The 22,940-nt window shown below is 55.8% G+C and overlaps 1 protein-coding gene across 2 annotated transcripts; it reads right to left on the bottom strand.

Moving 5' to 3' along the window:
• Positions 1-10: 10 nt before the first annotated feature.
• Positions 11-22,431, bottom strand: ASIC3 (acid sensing ion channel subunit 3; the record flags this gene model as incomplete). 2 transcript variants are annotated; one of them, XM_080975536.1, is made up of 10 exons in its annotated part: positions 11-405; positions 817-888; positions 1,854-1,933; positions 2,023-2,114; positions 3,284-3,437; positions 3,538-3,594; positions 4,104-4,254; positions 4,480-4,607; positions 9,124-9,274; positions 21,877-22,431. In XM_080975536.1, the coding sequence occupies 10 exons, from the start codon at positions 22,429-22,431 to the stop codon at positions 346-348; spliced, it is 1,500 nt and encodes a 499-aa protein (XP_080831662.1). In that variant the 3' UTR covers positions 11-345. The 2 variants fall into 2 exon arrangements, with proteins under 2 accessions (XP_080831662.1, XP_080831663.1); XM_080975537.1 differs by lacking the exon at positions 21,877-22,431 and adding an exon at positions 12,536-12,937.
• Positions 22,432-22,940: the final 509 nt, after the last annotated feature.

Here is a 22,940-nt window from a genome sequence, read left to right as displayed (position 1 = left end):
GGCAGGGAGGAGGAGGAGGAAGGAGAGCCCTGGAGATGGATCAGGCCCGTGGCTCCTCTGGCCCGGCACCCTCTCCTGGCAGCAGCCAACCAGATGCCCATCATGGGAAATCCAAAAGCAAGATTCGAACACAAGATCCATTCTCCCCCCAGTTTCCTGCATCTGGTATTCAGAAGCACCCCCTGGCCATATTCTGGCTGCAGCCTCTCCTGGCTCCCTGAAGCAGCAGCAGCAGCAGCGCCTTGACCCCCCCTGCGGAGCAGGCCAGTCCAATGACCCAAGAGCTCCTGGCTGCCAGGAGAGCCGGGGTGGGCGATTCAGCAGCGGGCCTCTGCAAGGGATCCTCTACCTGAGAGGGCGAGGAGGCAGCTGGGTGCCTGGGCTGCGGGGGAGGTCCGTGTGCTCCTGGCGCAGGTGAGATGCCAAATGGAAAGGGGGGAGGGAGATGATGAGTCAGGGTGGGGAGGCACAAAGAGGGGGGGGCAGAAACAACAATGTGAAGCAACACTCAAGGCAAATGGTCCCAATGGGGGGGGGGGGTAGAAGATGAAGCCGGTGGAGAGGGGAAGGGGTCCCTGGGCATGTGCAGAGAGCTTTTCCATCCCACCAACAAAACCCCAGCTCTCCACATTTGGGTGTGGGGCATGCACCATACCAAAAAGGCCCAGTCCCCCTCCCCGTTTGGGAAAGACGCAGATGGGGGCAGGATATGATTTTACCCCTCAGGTGTGTGTGTTGGGGGGGTCTTTAGGCAGCCTTGGTTCACAAGAGCCTGAGCCCAGGGGACTTTGGGGTGGGGGGCATTTGCCACTTTACCAGGTTGTCGCTGTTGCTGCGATCCGCCTGCTTCCTCGCCTGGTAGTAGCTGAGAAGTTTGTCCCGCAACACCTGCCAGGCAGCAGAGGGGTGGGGGGAGAGAGGCAGAGAATGGGGGTCCCTGGCTGGCTGGAGGGGGGGTGAGAACCTAAGAAGAGCTTGCTGGATCTGGCCAATGGCTCACCTGGTCCAGCCTCCTGTCCTCAATCGCCAACCAGGTGCCCATTATGGGGAACCAGCAAGCAAGATTCGAACAGAAGCTCAGCTCTCCCCTCCTGGGCCTTGGAAGCATCTCCTGCCTCCGACTGTGGAGACAGCGCAGAGCCATCCTGGCAAGGGGCCATCAACGACCCCCTCTATGCCTTTGTCTGATCCTATTCTAAAGCCCTCCATGGCCTCCTGTGGAAGGGAGTTCCACAGTTTAACTTCCCTTTAAAGGAAAATGGACCCCTGACCATTAGGTCCAATCACGGACAGCTCTGGGGTTGCGGCGCTCATCTCACTTTATTGGCCGAGGGAGCCGGTGTGCAGCTTCCGGGTCATGTGGCCAGCAGGACTAAGCCGCTTCTGGCGAACCAGATCAGCGCACGGAAATGCCATTTACCTTCCCGCCGGAGTGGTACCTATTTATCTACTTGCACTGTGTGCTTTCGAACTGCTAGGTTGGCAGGAGCAGGGACCCAGCAACGGGAGCTCACCCCGTCGCAGGGATTTGAACCGCCGACCTTCTGATTGGCAAGCCCTAGGCTCTGTGGTTTAACCCACAGCATCACCCGCGTCCCTTTAATCTGTCCTAAACCTCCTGACACTCAGCTGCATTCTAGTGAGAGAGAAAAACCTCTGTCCAGAATGCATAACTTTATAAACTTCTATCCTGTGTGGCCTTTTCTCCAACCTCAAAAGCCCCAAACTCTGCACGATTTAATCCAAATCCTCCTGAGCAGCCACAGAGTGCCTTCCCACAGCAATGGCGCTTCCGCCCCCCCCCTCCGGCCTCTCCATCCCAGCTTCTCCCTGCCCCCCCGGCCACCACTCACCTCATACAGGTAGTCGAAGATCTCCAGGATGGTGAGGAGGCTGGCGCCAATGAAGAGGCCCATCTGGCCCCCAATGTCCCCTGGGGGGGGCAAAGAAAGAGAGGTCACTCTGCCTGGACCCCCCCACCCCTAATTCCTCCCCCCTCCCTCCCTGGGGCCCCTCACTCACCCAGCAGCCCAGCCACTTCGTAGGCCTTCTTCTGCTCGATGGTCTCGTAGTTCAGCGCTTCGAAGAAGATGTCCAGCACCAAAAGATTCTCCCTGAGACCAGATGGGGGGGTCAGGAGACGCAGGCAGGGGGGAGCCCTGGGCTTGGCCAGCCTCCATGGAGCGCCCCCTCCCCAAAGCCCTGGGGAAGCACTCAGGCAGGGCTGGGAGGGGATGCCATCGGGGTAGACTGCCCCTGCACATGGGGTCCCCATTTGGCTGCCATTCATTAGGGGACAGGTTGCGTGGAACTGGAAATGTCCATATTGCCCAGACTGTGGGAGAGCGTTTGAGCCTCAATGCCAGAGGTTTTGATGTATCTGAATTTACATTTATACCAAAAAAACCCCACAACCAGCTAAAGCACCTCTTTGCTGGAGATGTCATAAGGATAAATCCTCTATAGGCATAGACTTTGGACAAATATATTGATATTTGGAACGAGTTGGTGTGGAATGGAGGGGGTTATTAGCAACCATATATAGATTAGGATAAAAGGGACGCAGGTGGCACTGTGGGTTAAACCACAGAGCCTAGGACTTGCCGATCAGAAGGTTGGCGGTTCAAATCCCCGCGACGGGGTGAGCTCCCGTTGCTCAGTCCCGGCTCCTGCCAACCTAGCAGTTTGAGAGCACGTCAAAGTGCAAGTAGATCAATAGGTACGGCTCCGGCGGGAAGGTAAACGGCGTTTCCATGAGCTGCTCTGGTTCGCCAGAAGCGGCTTAGTCATGCTGCCCACATGACCCAGAAGCTGTACGCCGGCTCCCTCGGCCAGTAAAGCGAGATGAGCGCCGCAACCCCAGAGTCGGCCACGACTGGACCTAATGGTCAGGGGTCCCTTTACCTTTACCTTTATAGATTAGGATAATATCACTTATGTTCCTTTTTAGCGAGGCCTTTGGTTGATCTCATCAACATCCCATACTCTTTTAAAATGTGGCTTTTGGGGGGGGTATTATTGGATTATTGCTTTTATTTTTATTTTATATACTGTGATTTTTTAATGTGAACCATCCTGAGACCCCCGGGTATAGGACGGTATATAAATCCAAATAATAATAATAATAATAATAATAATAATAATAATGAATACCACATTTATAAATGAAAATCTTTCAACAAAGTTCCAAAATAAAGAAAGAAGGGGGCTGGTGCAGCCGGGGGCATCTTTCCGGAGGGTGCCAGCCGTAGAGGGGGCCCAGTGGGGGGGGGGCTCTACTCACGCAATGTACTGCTCGCTGCGGTTGTACTTCTTGGCCAGGTACTTGGCGGAGGCCTTGCTGGGGATCTTGACCACGGAGAGCTCCTTGCCGTAGCGCACCGTCTCGCAGGGGGTCTGGCAGGAGCAGAACTCGTTGTCCTTCTCCACCAGGAAGTCTGGGGGGCAGGGGGCAGGTCAGGGCTGGCCAGAGAGGGACAGGAATCTCTCTCCAGCCCTCCACCCAACCCAGGGGTCCAGAGGGGGGTCCATGCTTACCCAGGGCCGGGTCGGCACACTCCTTGTACTGCTCTGGGGTGCAGAGGTTGGCGTTACCTGGGCACGAGGAACAGCGGTTGAGGCAACGGAGGCACGGGGGGCAGCAGAGCACCCACTTTCCTGCATCTCCCTGTGAGGGTGCTGGTCATTCGAGGTGCCCTGTAGGGTGGGCACCTGGCCCAATCAATGCCAAGGGCCTTTGGGAGGGTCCCCTTGACCCACTGCCATCCCCCAAAGTGCATCGGGCATTGCCAGGGCCAATGGGGTGTGTGTCCCATTGCAGGGAATTTGACTCGATGATGTTTGGGGTCTCTTCCAATTCTACCAGTTTACAATTCATTAGAGGTTTCTAAATGGAGGTCTGGGGTTCCTTAACTGTGATTCCCGCATTGTAGGGGGCTGCCCTAGATGCCCTTTGGGGGTCCCTTCCAGCTCTCCAATTCTTGTACCCGAGTATGCGGACCCCAGGAGCCTGCCCAGGGCCACAGCCTCCCACATCTCCAGCAGCCCAGATTTGACGCCCGTCTCCCTGCCCCCCGCTCTGAGCCCATCCCCCCTGCCCCGACCTGGCATGTGCACCATGCGGCAATTGCAGTTCTCCGCCAGGTAGCGCGTCTCGCAGTCGATGCGGCAGGCGGCCATGCTGTAGTTGGCAAAGAAGGCCGACTCCACGGGGTTCGATTTGCAGTCACCCCACGGCGGGGGGAGGTAGAAGAGCTGCGGAGGAAGGGGGAAGAGGGGGGTTGGCTGACCCCTCTCAGGACCTCTGGTGCCCATTGTCACCCCAAGACCAAGCCCCCCTCTCTGCCCCACAGATGTACTGTTTCCTAGAGAAATCCCATAGAAGATAGCAGGAAAGGCTGAGAGCCAGGAAGCCGGCCCTGGGAGTGGGCAGGGGGATCGCGCTGCCCAGAAAGCCTGGCCCACAAGAGGGGCACATACCCTTTGCTGCTGGCACGAGACGAAGGTCTGGAAGCCCGGAGCCACGCCAAAGCCCAGCTGGTCTATGGAAGGGGGCTCGTTCTGGCTGTGGATCTGCACCTTCACCCCAGCTTCGTAGGAGGTCTCATCTGCAACACAAACGCAAGCGCATTGGGGAGAAGGAATGGGCCGGATCCTGAGTGTGGTGCTGCTGGGTGTGGAAGGAAGCAGACGGGCAAATGAGATGGAGGGAAGCACATTGTCATGTGAATGTGTGATAGGAATTTTGAGGTCTTAGATATATGTTAAATGTTCATAAGTGTACCAACCAGTGTGGTGTATAAGAGCCAGTGTGGTGTAGTGGTTAAGAGCAGTAGACTCGTAATCCCCGCTCCTCCACCTGCAGCTGCTGGGTGACCTTGGGCTAGTCACGCTTCTCTGAAGTCTCTCAGCCCCACTCACCTCACAGAGGGTTTGTTGTGGGGGAGGAAGGGAAAGGAGAATGTCAGCCGCTTTGAGACTCCTTCGGGTAGCGATAAAGCGGGATATCAAATCCAAAAAATCCAAGCACGTGCATAGATCAGCACAGGAACACTGACCTGGAACCATTTTTGATTCCCAAACTGACCAAATGTTTTCTCTGCAAGGTCAAAGGAAAATGGAAAAGCCTCCCCATTGTCTTTTCCTTCACAAATCCTGTCTTAAGGGTATGTCTGTGTATGAATAGGGTGAGCCTGTGACCTGGCTCAGGAACTAAGTATTTTTCATTACAAAAGACTGGCCAGGCTCCCCAGGGTATCCAATCAAGAAAGCATTAAGAGGTAACCTGACAGACGAGATAAACAAGTTACTCAGATTTCAGCTGTAGACCACCCTTTCTGTGATGTAAGTATGATGTCTCTGGGGGGTGGTCTTGAGCTACACCCCTTCTGTGATGTGGGTATGATGTTTCTGGGGGTGGTCTTGGACTCCAGGGCGGGCAATTTCAAAAGTCTTTATAAGGCCTTGCGCGCCATTGTTCTGGGTTCCTCCTCTCTCCTCCGTGTGAGGGGAGCACCCTGTTGCAACAGATCAATAAAGATCAGGCTTACTAGCTGCTTTGCTTCTCAATATTCTCTGGTTGGCCTCTAGTATTCTCTCCCACCAATAGGGAGCCTATGTAAGGACTCTATACAGGCGCTTGGACACCCCATAAGGGGAAAGGGGCAGATTTTTATTGTTTACAACATGGAGCACCCTGAGATCTGCAGATGTGGGGAAGCAAATTTAATAGTTAACGTGCGGAACTCCCTTCCACAGGAGGCGCTGATGACTGACAACCTGGATTAAAAAAGGAGTAGGGAAAGTCATGGAGGAGGAGGAGGAGGAGAAGCCAATCGCGGGCCACTAGCCATCATGGCTACGATCTGCCTCCATGGTCAAAGGCACCTCTGGGTACCATTTGCTGGACACCACTGGAGAAGAAAGGTCTCTTGGGCTCAGGTCGGATCCAGCAGGATCTCCTTCTGGTCTTCCGTCCCTGGGCTCTGTGCCACCCCTGCTCTGCTTTCTCTAAGACCACCCGACCCTCTGCCTCTTGTCTCCCACCCTTTTCTCCACCAGAATCTGCCCAGCCCCACTGAACTCTGCCCTAAGCAGGAAGTCAAAGAATAACAGAATTGTAGAGCTGGGACCCCGAGGGTCATCCAGTCCAACCCCCTGCAATGCAGGAATCTCAGCTAAAGCATCGTTGACAGTTGGACACCCAACCTCTCCTTAAAAACCTCCAAGGAAGGAGATTCCACCACCTCCTTCAGGAGACCACTCCACTGTGGAACAGCTCTGCCTGACAAAGTTTTTCTGTATGTTTAGTCGGAATTTCCTTTCTTGCAACTTGAAGCCAAGGGTTCGAGTCCTGCCCTCTGGAGCAGGAGAAAACAAACTTCCTCCATCTTCCATGTTACAGCCCTTGGGATATTTGAAGGTGGCTCTCATTTCTCCTCTCAGCCTGGAGATACGGGCACAAAAAATAGTATCACTTTCCATCTGCCCCTTTCTCTCAGTGGAAGGGCTGATTTATCAATGAACAATACTTCGTTCAGACAGGATTCTAAAATGTGAATCAAACAAATATTCTGAACAAAACAGGCTGTGGTTCACCTCTGGGAGACCCTCTCAAGTCTAGCAGGAAATTCCTGATGTTTGACAAGTATCTGTTGAATGGCCCAGCAGGACATCTTCTGTGTGTGAATGGGGAGCTCTGTGACAATGGATTCTGGAGGCCAGGCATTCACCAGTTCAAAAGGATGTCTCAGCCCGGTCGTTCTCAGGTCTGGCCAGGCATCTGCAGAAACGCTGAGCATGACCCACTTTACATAACCACCATTTATGTTTGTATCTTTTGGGAGAGGACTCTCAATTCCAGGGTCATGGATTTGAGCCCCACTATTATGGAAATTATGGGGGGGAGGGCACATCTTTAAAGTTGTTAAATGTTACAAATGTTATTCATAAATGTATCCCATTGACTCGACAGCTCAGGGAAGTTACCTAGCTTTAAAAATCATATAAAATCAACTCCTTTGCCAGTTTCCTTCATTCCACCGCCAATTTGCTTCCTTGGCCAAGGACTTGGAAGCCACTCGGTCCCCGCTATAATCCCTCAAGTGGGAGGTCGCGTACTCACAGGAAGGGACTCATAGGTGTCAATCTCTGGGCAAAGGCACTCCTCCGGACTTGCCCAGGTGACAGACTAGGCAAACCCAAGTTCTCTTGTCCCTTTGCAGTAGGTGCTTAGAATGTACTTCCCAATACAGATCCTGTATCCCCAACAAATTCCTCCTATGTATAACCCTCCCCTTTTCTGATGTATCAATGATGTATCAATGATGCTGTACGAACTGTATTCTGGGATATGGTGGGAAAGATTTAGAAGTCCTTGTCACCCCATCCTCGGGGTTCAAAATTCCTCTTTGAACCTGTTGCGCAATAAACTTTGGTCTACAGCTATTTGCCCCGGCTGGTGGCTGGACTCCTTCCTTTATTCCGCAGGGACCAGCTGGGGGACTGAGCAGCCTCACACCTAGATTTTTCCATAACACCCACATTGGGCGAAAGATTCTTGCATTCCAGGAGGTTGGACCAACTATGATTTGATGATCTTGGGTGGTCTTTCTCTTATAATTTCTGAATGCACAATGTTCAAGGCTCCACTCCTCCTTTTGCAACAGACCAATAAAGGCCAGCAGCTTGCCTTGCTTCCTTGGTGTCGCCTCCATTTGTATCCCTGACCGATAGCGGACCTCAAGGGGTCCCTTGGTAGGGAGCTGGGCTGTAAAAGCCGACCTCCAATTTTTTCTTATACAGTAACAATAATAAAGGTGAAATGGGAGTTTAGGAGCAGAAAGAGGAAGAAGGAAAGGGGGTCTCCTTCTGGGCAGCCTGGAAGCTTCAAGAGGCTGAGAGAGCCCAACCCCCCTGAACCCCACAGAGGGGGCAGAGGAGAATTCAGCCAGGCCTGGGATACAGCTGCTGAAGGATGAGGCCCCTGTCGTAAGAGGGTCAGGGTCAGAGAGGGGAATAAAAGAGAATGACCCTACCAATATCAAATATATAGTATTCTGCCTTAACACCCTACAAGAACATAAACTGTGCCTTGGAGAATTAATTTTCATATTTCACCCCCTAGCCAGGAAGGAGCAGATCCTGAGTAACTCTCAGTGGCTCTGGGGTCCCCAGGAATTTCTCCTGTGGGAAGATCTGCAGTCAAAATGACAATTAAGTTAGCTCTATAATCATAAGAAAGGGTTAAGACTCTTAGACAGGGGTAGGCAACCTAAGGCCTGGGGGCCCGATGTGGCCCAATTGCCTTCTCAGTCCGACCCACAGACAGTCCGGGAATCAGCATGTTTTTACATGAGTAGAATGTGTCCTTTCATTTAAAATGCGTCTCTGGGTTATTTGTGGGGCAGAGGAATTCATTCATTATTTTTTTTAAAAAATATATATTCCAGCCCACCGCGTGGTCTGAGGGATGGTGGACTGGCCCACGGCTGAAAAGGCTGCTGACCCCTGCCTCTTAGCGTTCCCATATTCCCAGAGAAGACAGATCTGTGGTGCCATATCCCCTACATCCAGTGGCATCTTAATTTTAATTTTTCCTCCTTCCTCCTTGCCTCAGTGTCTCTCTTCCTTTTGAAGCCAGCAACTGAGCAGAAACACATTCCTGGGCTTTGCTCAGACCTCAGATTCCATTTTGGAAACAAGTTTTGTCTTTTGTAACTTAAGATGTATTTTTACTTGCATACTGTTTTGATGCATTTGCTGTCTGCATTGAAATGTAAGTAAACCTTTTCATTTATCTTACAAAAGGGTATGTTTTGTAGCAATGGGGACAAAGAGGGGAAAGGTCAGCAGACCAAAAATAAACAGGGACCAAAAGGTGTATTTGACTAATTCCCAGCTTCCAGTAAACTGCAAAGCGCCTAAGTGTTTTTTCTTTGCTAAAAGGGCTTCACAGCCTGTTTACTCTCATATTTCTAACACACATGCGGGACAGGAGATTTAAATTTTAATTGACAGACTTAATCTTCAATCCACCTCCATCGTCTCCTGGGATCAAACAGGGCCCATCCCCAAGAAGGACCCCCGTGCCCACCCCAAGCCCTCCTCCGACCCCTCACTCACCCGTTTCTCCCCAGACAGGCAGGTACTCATCCTGCTGGATGTTCAGCATCAGTTCCAGACCATTGCCCGTTCCGCCCTTGACCGTCGTGAGGAGTTCGTGGCCAGGAGCCCCCGAGTTGAAGGTGTAGCACTTTCCCAACCGGGTGAAGATCTGCAGGAGGGGGGAGGAGAAAGGGGTGGCGTGAGGAGGAAGGCGGAACAGAGGAAGCTGCCTTGCTCCAAAGCCAGACCATGGCTCCATCCACCTCAGTATTGTCTACACTGGCTGGCAGCAATGGCTCAACAGAGTCCCTGGCAGGCGGTGCTCTCATTCCTGAATGAATCTTGAACCCAGGACCGTCTGCATGCAAAGCTAGTGCTCTGTGACTTTTTTTTTTTAAAAAGCCAAGTTTATAGTCCTCAAGGTTCTAGACAAAGGGATGCGCTAAACAGCATAGAAACTGCCTTGGATTATTGGTCCAGCCAGCATTGACTGGCAGCAGTGGCTCTCCAGGGTTTCAGCCTCAGGGGTACCTTCTGGCCCTACCTGGGAACTGAACCCGTGACCTGCCCCACTGAGCCTGGCTTCAGCTGAGCAGGAACCAAACCCACAGAGAGGAGCATTTCTGTGGGGTCCAAAGGGCCTTGGAGACCCCTCCAGCTCCTCTATCGCCTGCTTTCTTGAGCAGAGGGGCACCCAGGAGATCTCCCACCAGGACCCCCCACCCCCTTCTGGTTGCCCTTTTGGGGCTTCTGGTATGGAAGGTGGGGGACCCTCCAAGAGTCTGAGAGGGAGCAGGGGGCCCCACAAACTCTTGTCCCCCCTGAGCATTGGCCAGGCAGACTGCTCCCCCCCCCAACAACATCAGCGGAGGCCCTGCAGGGGGAGTGGTCTGGGGAAAGTTTTTCTCCCCCTCTCTGTAACTGGTGGACATTCCATGGATTGGATTCTGTGGATTTATTTGTGCAATGCTGAGTTAATCTGTGGAACTCCCTCCCCCAGGAGGCAGGGAAGGGGAAGGAAGTAACAGTCCTGCTCTCTTCTGCCTTGGTCAGACCACATCTGACAACACTGTGTCCAATTCTGGGCTGGAATGTGAACGGGGGGGGGGGGCGACCAAGAGGATCAAGGGTCTGGAAGCTGTGGCAGGAATTTATGTATAGGTTGGGGGGGGTTGCCCCTCCAGCAGATATCAGGCACATGCAGCCCACTACCAAAATCAGCACAATCACTTTTGTGATTTGTCCCCACAAAACACTTCGTCACAGTTTCTTCCTATCTATTCAAAGGGCCTTTGCCGCATGATACCAAATGTAAGAATTCACTAATCAATGTATCTATGCACTGGCTCAGTGGGGAAACTTCAGAAATTCACAGAGACATGTTACTCAGCTGCTCAGCAGCCCCTCTGCCTGAGTGATAATCCCTGGCATCCTGATACCTGAGTGCCAGACAGGTAGCCCTTCCAGAACTTGGCTGGGAAAGAGGGAAATGTAAAGATCTCTTTTGTTCCACTTGATGGGTGTTTGGTGGAGGGCAGGGGGAACTATGGGGCAGGGTCCAGGATGCTCAGATTCCTGCCACCAGACCTCCCCTTTCATGGTGTAACCGTGATGTATGAGTGATGCAGTTGGGGGGAGTGTAACATGGGGATTAGCAGCTAATAAAAGTTTGGGGGCTCTTTTGTTTTGGGCTTCCATCTTGTTCCACCTTGTGGCAGGTGGGAGTCCTGTCCAGTCTTCAATAAAGACCAAGCCGACTGGCTGCTGTTTTGCTCTGGTATTCCTGGCTGGGGTCCTTGGTTTTTTTTTGTCCAAGGGAGCCCTCAGATTTAAGGAGCTGGGGATGTTGAAGCTGGAAAACATTAGGCTGAGAGGAAACATGAGGGCCATCTTCAAATATGGCTGTCACATGGAAGAGGGAACAAACTTGCTTTCTCCTGTTCTGGAAGGTAGGACTCGAAGCCACGGCTTCAAGGAAGGAGATTCCGATTCAACATCAGGAGAGCTTTCTGGCGGCAAGAGCTGTTTGGCTCCCTTGAGAGGTGGTGGCCTCTCCTTCCTTGGAGGTTTTCAACAGAGGTTGGAGGGCCACCTGTCGTCATGGATGCTTCAGCTGAGATTCCTGCCTTGCAGGGGGGTTGGACTAGATGACCCGTGGGGTCCCTTCCAACGTCACAATTCTATGCTTCTGTGGCCACCAACTTGGACAGCTTTAAAAGAGGATCGTGCTAATTCCTGTTCATTTTGAAGGCTCCTAGCCAGGATGACTCTCCTCTGCTCTCCACCGTCAGAGGAAGTGATGCTTCTGAACCCCAGTTGCTGGAAACCCAGAGAGTTGCTCTTGAGTTCGAATCCTGCTTGCTACTTTCCCTTTGGCCACACTGAGAACAGGAGGCTGACCTGCACATGGAAGTCCAGAGGAAGCAGTGGGGAGGAAATCGATGACCCAGGAGGGGCTGGACGGCCCCAGGGACTCCTTCCACCCCCAGCCCCCTGCCAAGGTCCTGGAGCGGGGCCTTCCCAAATCTTGCGCAGGGCCGTTTCTGCGGCATGACAGCCTCCCCTCTGGCCCCCGCTGACCCAAAGCGCATTGCCCCCCCTCCATCCTCCACGCCATCGTCCGTCTCGGGTTGCGCTGACGCTGCTCCAGCCTCTCGCAGGAGACGTTGGCCTGATGCAGCTCAGCGCAGAGTAACAGGAGTGGCCTTGGGGACCAGGCTGGGCTGGGGGGGGGGCAGGAGGAGAAGCAGGAGGAGGAAGAGGCAGCAGCTGGAGAGGAGATTGCCAGGAGGAGGGAAAGATGACCAGAGGGGGGTGAGAAGCGGGAGGGGGCATCTCAGGGGTCTCCCCAGGCAAGGCCTGGCCCCCCGCCTCTGGGCAAGCCCCCCACCCTCAATGCCCGGCCCTAGACGCAAACCTCTGGTGTGCATTAGAGACTGAGATATCCTCCCTGAGAGAAGAGGGGGTGATGCTCAACTTTTCACCCAGAGGTGGGGGGATCTCCGGCTAAGTGGCTTCATTAGTCGTCCCCCCCAGGCCTCCCCAAGTGATCCCCCTGCCCTCTGCTGACACCCCACAGAAATGGACCCCAAATAGCGGCTGCCATCCAGACGGAGCCCCACAGGGCATTTCACTTCCCGTCTTAAGAGGCCTGCTCTCATTCTTCTCCCAGTCTCTGACATAGACTCATGGAGCTGTAGAGCTGGAAGGACCCCGAGGGTCATCTAGTCCAACCCTGTGCAAGGCAGCCATCACAGGTAAAGAATCTCTGACAGACGCAGAATCGCATAAGGGACTCCCAAAGGGCATCCAGCTGAACCCCAGTGTGGCTGCCATTAGGAGCTATGAAGCTGGGGGCGGGGGTTCTGAGGGTGCCCAAATTGGGGTGTGGGGGGGTTGGGGAGGAGCAGGCCCAGGTGAGGGGACTCACGGCGGTGAAGTTGTGGGGCCCGCACTCCCGGGTCCCGAAGCGGCAGTCCAGCAGCATCTCCTCCAGGCTGTGGGCCGTGCGCTCCACAAACTCCTTCATGTCGAAGCGGGGGGTGGGGTAGAAGCCGAGCCCCCCCTCGTCCGACCTCCCCAGGGCCCTCAGGTACTCGGGGAAGGCGGGGGCCTCCACGCCCAGCAGCTCCTGGCCCACCCAGTGCAGGTCGTTGCGCGTCAGGCGGGAGCGGCGGACGCGGTTGAAGTTGCAGAGGGTGACGGCCGGGAAGAGCAGCAGCCGACCGGCCTCCTCGTCCAGCATGGTGACGTGGTGGTACTCCTTGTAGTATTGCACCCGCTCGCCCACCTGGTACAGGAAGATGCCCAGCGCCAGCAGGACGGCGCCCGCCCAGGCCGCCCGGCGGGGGGTGAAGGGGCCCGGCAGGAAGACGTGGGCCAGGCCGTGCAAGGTGCAGCTGCCGGCAAAGGCGGCAAAGTCGGAGGGCCTGGGGGCCGCCTCGTCCGCTCCGGGCTCCTGCATGGCCCTCGATGGTCGGGAGCTGCGGGGTTGTGTTTCAGGAGGGAAGCTCTGGGCAGCCGAGGAGGAGGCGGCAGCTGATCCCGGGCAGGTGATGGAGGAGGAGGCTGCTTGGCCCAGGGCCAAGGGGGCAGGGAGGGAGGGCCAGGAGCATCCTGGCACTGGGAGGGCAGGCCGGGAGCCAGGGACCTCCGGGAAGGAGGGGAGAGCCTGGGGGGGGTGCTGCACTCAGGCCCCACGTGGAACCCTAGAAGGGTAGAGCTGGAAGGGACCCCCGAGGGTCATCTAGCCCAGCCCCCCGCAATGCCAAAGGACCGCTGACAGACGGCCACCCAACCTCTGTCTAAAGACCTCCAGGGGAGGAGAGTCCATTGGTTCCTGACAGTGATTGGCTGGATGCAGAGTTGTTGAAGGGATTTATGTATAGGTTGGGGGGGTGTTGCCCCTCCAGCAGATATCAGGCACATGCAGCCCACGACCAAAACCAGCACCATCGCTTTTGTGACTTTTGTGACTTGTCCCCACAAAACACTTCATCACGGTTTCTTCCTATCTATCCGAAGGGCCTTTCCTGCAGGATACCAAATGTAAGAATTCTCTGATCAATGTACTGGCTCACTGGGAAAACTTCAGAAATTCATCTAGACATGTGAGCTCAGCTCCTCAGCAGCCCCTCTGCCTGAGTGATAATCCCTGGCATCCTGATACCTGAGTGCCAGACAGGTAGCCATTCCAGAAATAAACGCAGATGAAGACAAAAGGGTGTGATGAACTTGGCTGGGAAACAGGGAAATGTAAATGTCTCATTTGTTCCACTTGATGGGTGTTTGGTGGAGGGCAAGGAGAACCATGGGGCAGGGTCCAGGATGCTCAGATTCCTGCCACCAGACCTCCCCAGCACAGGTTGGGGAACCCCCAAGGGAAGACGGCTCAGAGCCCGGGAAGTGGGGGCTGGGGAGAAGACGGAGGGGGGGGGGGGAGTCAGAAGCTGAAGAGGAAACAGGGCAGGTGCTCTGGCACCCAACATTGTGGGAGCCCGGAGTACATGTGTGACATCATGCGCACATGTGAAGTCACACACCACCGCAGCCGGAGGGCCCGACAGAGCTCTCCACCACGGTGAAGAGGCCCCATAGAGTCACCCCTCAGGGCACCCACAGTAAAAATATTGTGGGTGCCTCAACACCCCCAGAGATGGTGCCTCTGTAACAGGGTCTAGTGAGCAGGAAGAGGCTGGGGCAGAGAGGAGTGCAGACGCAGAAGCAGAAGCGGAGGCTGGAGAGGAGGGTGGCCAAGAGGGAGAAAGGAGTCAGTTGGTGAAGAGGTGAGGCTGTCTCTCCCCCCCCCCACTGCAACAAGTTCTCCTCCCTGCTGGTCTCCCAGGACCAGGAGAGAGGTGAAGAGGGTGGAGCAGAGACAGACTGGGCATCAGAGTCTCAGGTTGCTTGGGAAAGACCACGTGGGGAGGAGACTCTGAAGGCTGTGGGAAGGAAGGCCTCCTAAGTGCCTCATTGGGGCAAGATCTACCTGGAAGAGTTCCTGGGATCACTAGGCCTGGGCTGCTTTGTCTGGGAATAAAGAGTTTCAAGAAACAGAAGTCTAGTGTCTGGATCAAGGGAAATAAGAGACCCACTCTCTTCTGCTTGGATCAGACCACACCTGACAATACTGTGTCCAGTTCTGGGCACCACAACTTAAGGAGGATGTGGACAAGCTGGAAAGTGGGCAGAGGAGGGAGACCAAGAGGATCCAGGGTCTGGAAGTCAAGCCTGATGAGGAGCAGTTGAAGGACCTGGGTATGTCTAGCCTGGAAAAGATGAGGCTGTGAGGAGATATCAGAGCCATCTTCCAATATCTACAGGGCTGTCACTTGCTGGTTTTCTCCTGCTCTGGAGGGCAGGACTCAAACCAATGGATTCAAGTTGCAAGGAAGGAGATTCCGGCTAAACATTCAAAAAACCTTTCTGACAGTCAGAGCTGCTTGACAGTGAAACAAAAGGGGATGAACTCTCCTTCCTTGGAGGTTTTTAAGCAGAGGTTGGCTGGCCTCTGTCAGGGATGCTTTTGTTGACTGGATGAGCCTTTGGGTCCCTTCCAGCTCTCTGGTCCTACGAGATGACTTCCCTGACACCAAGTGATGAGTTCTTGCTCCCAACGGTTCCATTCTAGCTCTGACCATCAGAAAGTTCTTCCTGCTGTTGAGCCAGACTCTAACCTTTGTGGGATCTGAAAGACTAACATATTTCCTAATGGCATAAGCTCCAAAAGGCTATGGAACTCTCAGCACATTGCAAAATGAAGAACCGAGCATGTGCACTTAACTTATTGTCTTTCACTCACTTCCTGCCTTGGCCCAGCACGATTTAGCAAAGCACGATTTAGCAAAGCACAATTTAGTGCTTCTGCGCATGCGCAACCGCCGAAACCCAGAAGTAACCTGTTCTGCTACTTCCGTGTTTCGGCGGTCCACAACCCGAAAAAATGCAACCTGAAGCGTCTGTAACCCGAGGTATGGCTGTATATGTTTGCAATACTTCCCACCCCCTCATGCAAATAAGTATGGGTTCAAAGTGGCAACCAATTTTAATCTGGTCTGTTATTTCATGTTTAGAACCCCAACGTCCCGTTAAAAAAGGGAAAAGTTGCCCCCACTTTCCAAAGATGGCTCAATCAAAGAAAATTTTAAGCCTACATTCAGCAATACATTTCACTGGGCATTCTGCCACATTCTTTCTCTCTCTCTCTCACACACACACATACACAAAAGCACACATGTTGTTGACAGTAAAAATGATGCACACGAGAGGAAGTCTGAGAGCTAAACAAAGGCTGAAGGGAGGGGGGGATTTTCAAGGTGCAAATGACTCAGATTCTCAAATATTTGGGCTGCAGTTCTAACCCCAACCCCACATACCTGGAAGTAAGCCTTGCTGAATTCAATGGGACTTACTTCTGAGTAGGCACAGGAGTGCACTGTCAATCACTGTGAAAATGGCATTTCAGAAATATGGCTAGTGGGCGGTTGGTGAGAAAGACAAGGGGAGGTTTGCGGGGGGAGGGAGGGTTTAAACACAGTAAAAGCTGTGCAAATCCATGGCTGGATTGCACAGTCAGAATCTGCACATAAGATGGGTGAGAGACGCCCCCGGCCTCCTTCTCCTCCTCTTCTAAAGGACAAGGCAGCAAAAAGGGACATCACCACCCCACCTCTTCCCCCCTCCCCTTTGGGGCAAAGCTCGAGATCTGCTCCCCACCAGCACCAGTGCCAGGCAGGTGGGGCCCCCCTGCTTCTCCCCAGTGCACAGGTGAGGGGGCAAGGCAAAGCCAGGGATGAAGCCCCATCTCTCCTGTCTTTTTCTCCCCCCCCCGCCCCAGTTCAAGAGCCCTTCCGGACAGCAAAACATGCCCCCTGCCCCCAGTCTGCTGCCATGTTCTGCCCCCAAACACCCTCCGCAAAGCCCACGAAGGCAGAAAGCAGGATGGCCTCTGTGTGCGGCACCAACCCCAAACAGAAGGGGAGAGGGGGGCTGCACAGACAGTGTGAGGGGAAGGGTCCCTTCCAACTCCTGGACCTGCTCTGCAGAACAAGAGGAAGCCATCGCGTCCTGGAGAAAGTCTGCTCTCCAGTCAGGTGGGTGCCCTGCACAGTTTGATGCCTAACTTTGCTTCCAGGTGGGCTGCAGACGGATGTTTTATTCATTTCATTTTTTGAAAGAAAGCTCAGGCTCTGGGGACTCGAGTCCTGGTGCCCTTGCTCCAGCTGCACCCTGGACGATTCAGCTTTGGGGAGGAGGCAGGGAGAGGCCTCCCAAGGACCTAAGGAGAGCCTGGCGGATCAGGTCCAGCCACTCAGCAGTTAGAGCCCAGCCATCACGGTTCATAGCCATCGGTGGCCTTCTCCTCCTCCATGAATTTGCCTAACCCCCTTTAAAAGCCATTCAGGTTGCTGGCCATATCTGCCTGCTGCGGGAACAAGTTCCACAGTTTAACTCAGGGAGAAAGGCTTTCTTTTCTCTGTGAGTTCTAGGAGGTGGGAACGAGGCCAGTTTTTGCCTAAAAACATGCAAAAACAGCCAATAATGGTTAGAGTACCAGACTAGGACCTGGAAGAAACCAGGGTTCAAATGCCCACTAGACCATGAAGCGAGTGGCCATGAGGGCCATAGTTGAGTCAGGTGCTTCATGGAGAAGTACCGTATTTTTCGCTCCATAAGACACACTTTTTTCCTCCTAAAAAGTAAGGAGAAATGTCTGTGCGTCTTATGGATCGAATGTGTAGTCCCTGGAGCCGAATTGCCCAGGGGCAAAAAGCAGGTCATGCTTCCCCCCCCCCTTTTTTTGAAAGAGGGAAGTGGGTGTTGAAACAAAGCCGCTGATTGTTTGCCGATTGGGGAGGGAGATAAGGGACTCTAGAGATAAAGGAGGCTGCCTGGGAGGGGGGAGGTAAAAGCCCATGGATCCTCAGGATTTTTGCATTGGGTCACCCCAAATTCACCATCAGATCACATGTCTGTGGCCACAGCACGAACCACAAAAATCATACATCCACTATTTCGTTCAGAATATTTTTTTTCTTGTTTTCGTCCTCTAAAAACTAGGTGCGTCTTATAGTCAGGTGAGTCTTATGGAGCAAAAAATACGGTGCTTCTTTTTAGAATACAGAGAGTTTTATGATGGCAGCCCAGAAACAGGCTGTTGCCCAGCTGCCTCCCGGCTACTCACCAACTTTCCTCCTCTGAAGTGGCAAAACTTGCAGGAATTATTCAAGGTAATTGAGTCTCAATCCGTCTGCAAGGAATTCAGGCAGGCAGAGCGGAGGAGGAGGGGGGCAAAGCGAGGCTCTGGGATGAAATGGCTTAATTGTGCAGGGAGCTCATTTGCTGGGTGGCAGTCCCCCCCCCCCCCTTGAGTCTGGAAGGATCAATAGTGCAGAAACACAGAGCTAATTGCAGCCGGTGTGTTGGTGTGTTTTTTTAAAAAGCAAAGGGTGTTTGTGTGAGAGCGAATATTGGGGAAGGGATAGGAAGCGGCTCAGGGCGTCTGAAAACACCCCTGCAGAAATCAATAAATCGATGGCCTCTTATAATAATAATAATAATTTATTATTTATACCCCGCCCATCTGGCTGGGTTTCACAGAAGAGCAGAAATGGGTGAGGGGGCCAGATGAGACCAGGAACGGCCCCCGGTTTCTCAGAAGGAGCGATCCAGAAGGGCAGGTGTTTTCTTCCTTTTTTTGGCTAAGGGAAGAAACTGCCATTTGTGCATGTGTGTGTGTGTGTGTGTGTGTGTGAAACCACACTCTGGGCACCTTCCTTGGCAGGCTGCCCCCTCTCGTGAGATGCTTCCCCCACAATGGCTGTCCAGCTGGAGCCTGCAGGACCCTTCCCCACAAGCGACCCGGGGGGGGGGGGGGAGGGAGCAGCTGCTGCTCTGGCAACAAGCTCAGTTGCCTTGAAGATGGGCAAAGTCACCATGGCAACGGATTGTCCCAGGAAGGAGTGGATGTTGTCAAGGCAACGGGTGCTTTGGAGGAAGCGCAATGGGGGCGGGGGGGGGAGCCACAGGCAAACTGCAGAGGGCCCCCTGGCTGTGGGGCAGGAGACTCTGGGGTCTCCTCTACTGAGCCACCTGCCCAGGGCAGCACCTTGTGAGCGGCTTTTGATCTGGGCAGTCCAGACGGAAGGAGAAGCTTCTTTCAAGGCAAACTCGGGGCCCCCTGAGCCCCCCCCCAGCCCCCAAAGTGCACACCAAAGCAGTTCTCTCCCCCTGCTCTTTGGCCTCCCCACATACAGTCATCAGAGGTAGACTGCCTCTCGCCATGGAAGGTCCATTTCCAGCTGTCGTGGCCAATGGCAATTAATAAACCTGTTACCCCAAAAAGGGAGACTTTGCATGCTGCCCCCCTGCAAAGGAGTCCCTGGTTGCCCCCCTGGCAGAAGGGGCACCTGGACTGGGCCAGATTGGGGGGGTGGGTGGGAAGGTTTTCTAAGAGGTGGGCAGAAGAGGGGAGGAATTTGGGGGTCCAAGACAGACGCAGGGTCATTCCTCTGGGGCAGGTGGGTGTCCCAGTGGCAGGAAAAACAGAATCATGGAACTGAAGAGTTGGAAGGGACCCTCAAGGGCCATCTAGTCTTCCCCTACCAGCTTACAAGCCTCAGGTGTCTGGGGAGGGAAGGGGGCCTGCCAGAGGAGCGGCTGTCCTTTCCACCCATTCAGCTCCCCACCCCCCACTTTCCAAGACCCCCAGCCTCCTTGGGGCATACTAAGCTGTGCCCAGGGGCAACATTTCATAGTTTTTGGGGGTGCTGGTGAGAGATTTGCAGCAATACCCTGGGGTATGTTTAAGATGAACTGGAAAGCTGGAGTTTGAGGGGGGGGGTCTCTATGAGGAGGAAGAGCTGCCCCCTCCCTGGCCCAACCCCTCCACAATCCGACTGGCTTCACAGTGAAACTTCATAACATAAGATTTTAGGCCACCCTAGTCAGCCTCCTGTTATCGCAGGCACAATGGGGAGCCCCCAGGCAGGATCCGACCACAGGGGCAGCCCTCCCCCCTCCTGTGGGATTGGGAGACACTGACTGTGGCGGCAGAGCAGAGCCATCCTGGATGGAGAACTGTGTGCCTGCACTATGTCTTGTGACCAATTACGCAGGGTGGGGCTTACCTGCCCCTCCATATTTTATTCAAGCTGGCCCCCTGCCCCCCCCTGTACTCACTGTGGCCTTAGCAAGGCCCTGCCCATCCCCCTCACTCCTGCTCTCCCCATAGCTCAGCTGACTCCCCACTGCCCTGACCGCCTTCTGGTGTCCTCCCAACCAATCCCTTAATTTCCTGGGCCTCTATGTGCCCCCCCTGAGTTCTGCCCCCCCTTTTGATCAACCAGCCTAGCATCCCTCACCTCCTTGTGGGTGGAATGGGGGGGGGGAGGCAGAGGATCACACTCCGCAGCCCCTGAAGTGAGGGACCCCCACCCGGTATCCATTGAGACAAAGCAGCCCCCACAACAACCCCCCCAGTGGAAACAGCTCTGCCCCTTATAGAGAAATCCCCAAAGGAGCCAACTCCTGGGGAGGCCGGGGCCCCACAACACTGCTGGGCATTGCCACTCAAATGGGGTGTATCTGTGCCATGCCTTGGAATCAATTATGTGGGGCAGAGCTTACCTGGGCTCCCCCAATATTTTATTCAAGGCGGCACCCCGTTTTGCATATTCAGAATCTGGAGAGGGGGGGGCTGCTGGTTCATGAGATGGGGCTTTTGCTCATGGGGTGGGGTGGGGGCTGATCTCGCTCCACTTCAGGGACTGGGCCTCTGAGCCCCCCAGCCCCGGGGAATGGCTGGCTTCCCGCCTCTCCCCACCAGAAGACCCCCTTCCTCTCCTTGACAGCTTCTCCCTGCAGCACCTTAAGCAAGGCAGGCCTCTCTGCTCTCCTGTTCACCCCCCAGCTCCCCCACAAGCAGACCTGCCTCCTCCTGCAGCTGCTCCCAGGTGCCCCATTGCGCCAGGAGCAGAGGGTGGTGGCTGTGGCCCCCACTGCAGGGCTGCTGTGCTCCCTTTTCAGCTGGGGACCCCAAGGGACCTGCCTCAAGAGGTCGCAGAGGAGATGCAAGCCCAGCGCCCACTGTCTCCAAATAGCCTTGGTCCAGCTAAGTCAACCACGAGGCTCCCCCCACGCCCCTTTCATTGCACACCGATGCCCACTTGTGCTCAGGATGGTACAGGGGCAGGTAGATGCCACCCCCAAGGCTGTTTGCACCCAGGGCTGGTTTGCTAGAAGCTCTCAGGCCAGTTCTGTCTCCAGCTAACCAAATCCTCCACCTCACCCGGAATGTTCATGCTGCCTTGCTAAATGCAGGCTTCTTCCTGGGATGGGGCCACACCCCAGCAGAAATGCCCCCTCCCCCCCACTTGGGATCCTACCTGGGCCCAGAGGAGCGAAACCTCTGATGGCACAGGGCAGCCCTAGGAGCAGGCAACGAGGAGCAAGTGTCCAGGAGGGAAGAGGAAGAGGAAGAGGAGGGAGGAGCGCAGGGTTTGGGGAATGCCGGCTGAGGTGGCGATTTGGCTCCCCAAATCCTGAGTTGTGCTGGAAGCCAGGAGTCCTGGGTTCAAATCTTCCCTGGGAAGGCATTTGCTGCTCTTTGCTTGACAAGCCCCCAGGGCTGAACCAAATTTAGCTGCCTGAGGTGAAGGGCAGGATGGCAGCCTCTACCCCCCCCCCAGAAGCCAATCCGGGCTGACTGCTGCCCTGATCTGATGCTGAATTCAAGGTGTGCATGCGGTCCCCCCCCCCCATAGTGCTGAGCCCAAAATTGAGAAGATCTATAACTGAGAACATCCATTTGGGCGTCCCAAATTTTGGGCACCCTGAGGTTCCCAAACTATCAAAGATGTCCAAAGTCTGCCCCTTCCTGACCCCAAACCCTGGGAAGAGGCGAGCGTCCCCCACCCACAAAAGGTGACAGGTGTGTCTCTCTCTTCCAGCAGGTGGGACCCGCAGGAAGAATTGCCAAGAGGGCTGCTTGCCCCTACTGTCCCGGGACCTTGCCTCCCTCTGCCCGACGGTAGGACCCCTCTTCCCAGCAACCACACATAAGGAGAGCCTCCAGCTGGATCCGGCCCGCGGGGGGCAGCCTAGCCCCGCACCCCGTTCCCTCAGTGGCCCCGCAGCCGGCACCCTCCGCGGGAAACGCGCAAGCGGGACGGGAGCGCGGGCGCTGCGCGGTCCCCTCTCCTCTCCCTGCGGACCCTCCCCGGCGGCGCCCCGGCGCCCTGCCCTCCCCAGCCCCCGGCCCCCGGCCCTCACCACGGTGAAGTTGCTGGCGCTGCAGTTGGCGCCTCGGAAGGTGCACTGCCAGAGCATCTCGGCCAGGTCGTGCCCGGTGCGGTTGTAGAAGTCGGCCATGTCGAAGGGGCGCGCCTTGAAGCCCCTGAAGTTGGCCCTGTCCCGCAGGGCGGCCAGCAGCTCGGGGTCGCCCAGGGGGGCCACCTCGTGGCGCGCGTCCAGCAGGGCCAGCAGGTCGCCCACGTGGTAGAGGTCGTTGCGCGTGATCTTGGAGAAGCGGAACTCGTTGAGGTTGCAGAGGGTGACGGCGGGGAAGGTGAGGTTGGGCGCGGCCACCTCGTCCAGCTTGGTGACATGCGGGTAGCTTAGGAAGTAGGCGACGCGCTCGGCGCAGACCAGCGCCAGCAGCGCCAGGGAGCCCCCGAAGGCCAGCGCCCACAGCAGGCGGCGCAGGGAGCGCGAGCCGTGCGCCACGAGGTGGCTCAGCCCGTGCAGGGACGAGCCGCGCGCGAAGGCCTGCAGGCCGGGCAGGCGCTCCCCGCGGGCCATGCCAACCCCGGGCACCTCCCGCATCATGGCATCATCTCCCGGAGGGGCGCCCCCCGCGCAGCCTCCGCGCGCCGCGCAGCCCCACCTGCTGCTGCTGCCGCCGCCGCCGCCGCCGCCGCTGCTCAGGCGCGCACCCCCCGCTGCCACGCGGCGCGCTCCCCGCTGGCCCGGCGCCCGTGGCCTGGGCGCCCTGCGCGGCGCTGCCGGGGGGCTCTCTCCGGCGCAGCGCCCATCCCCGGCAGGCGAGGCGAGGGGGCGGCAGCCTCGCCCTCCCCAGTCACCGCCACGGGCCGGGGGTCCTGCGAGCGCAGCCTCGCCCTGCTGCCGGAGAAAGCCCCGCAAGGGCGCAGCAGGCGGCCGGGCAGAGGCGCAGCGCGGGGGGCTCTGCGGTGGATGCGGCAGGCTCAGCTGCGCGCCTCATCGGCTCACTGCCTGCCGCCGCCGCCGCCGCCTCTGCCTCTTTCGCAGTCTGCGGCTCCTGCTGCTGCGGAACCGGCTCCGCCAAGGAGGCGGCTCCGCGCGCGCCCCGCTCCGGA

The sequence above is a fragment of the Podarcis pityusensis genome (genome assembly GCF_964106645.2).
Source record: "Podarcis pityusensis genome assembly, chromosome: 12".
Taxonomy (NCBI): Eukaryota; Metazoa; Chordata; class Lepidosauria; order Squamata; family Lacertidae; genus Podarcis; species Podarcis pityusensis.
This window is presented reverse-complemented; position numbering and strand designations above follow the sequence as displayed.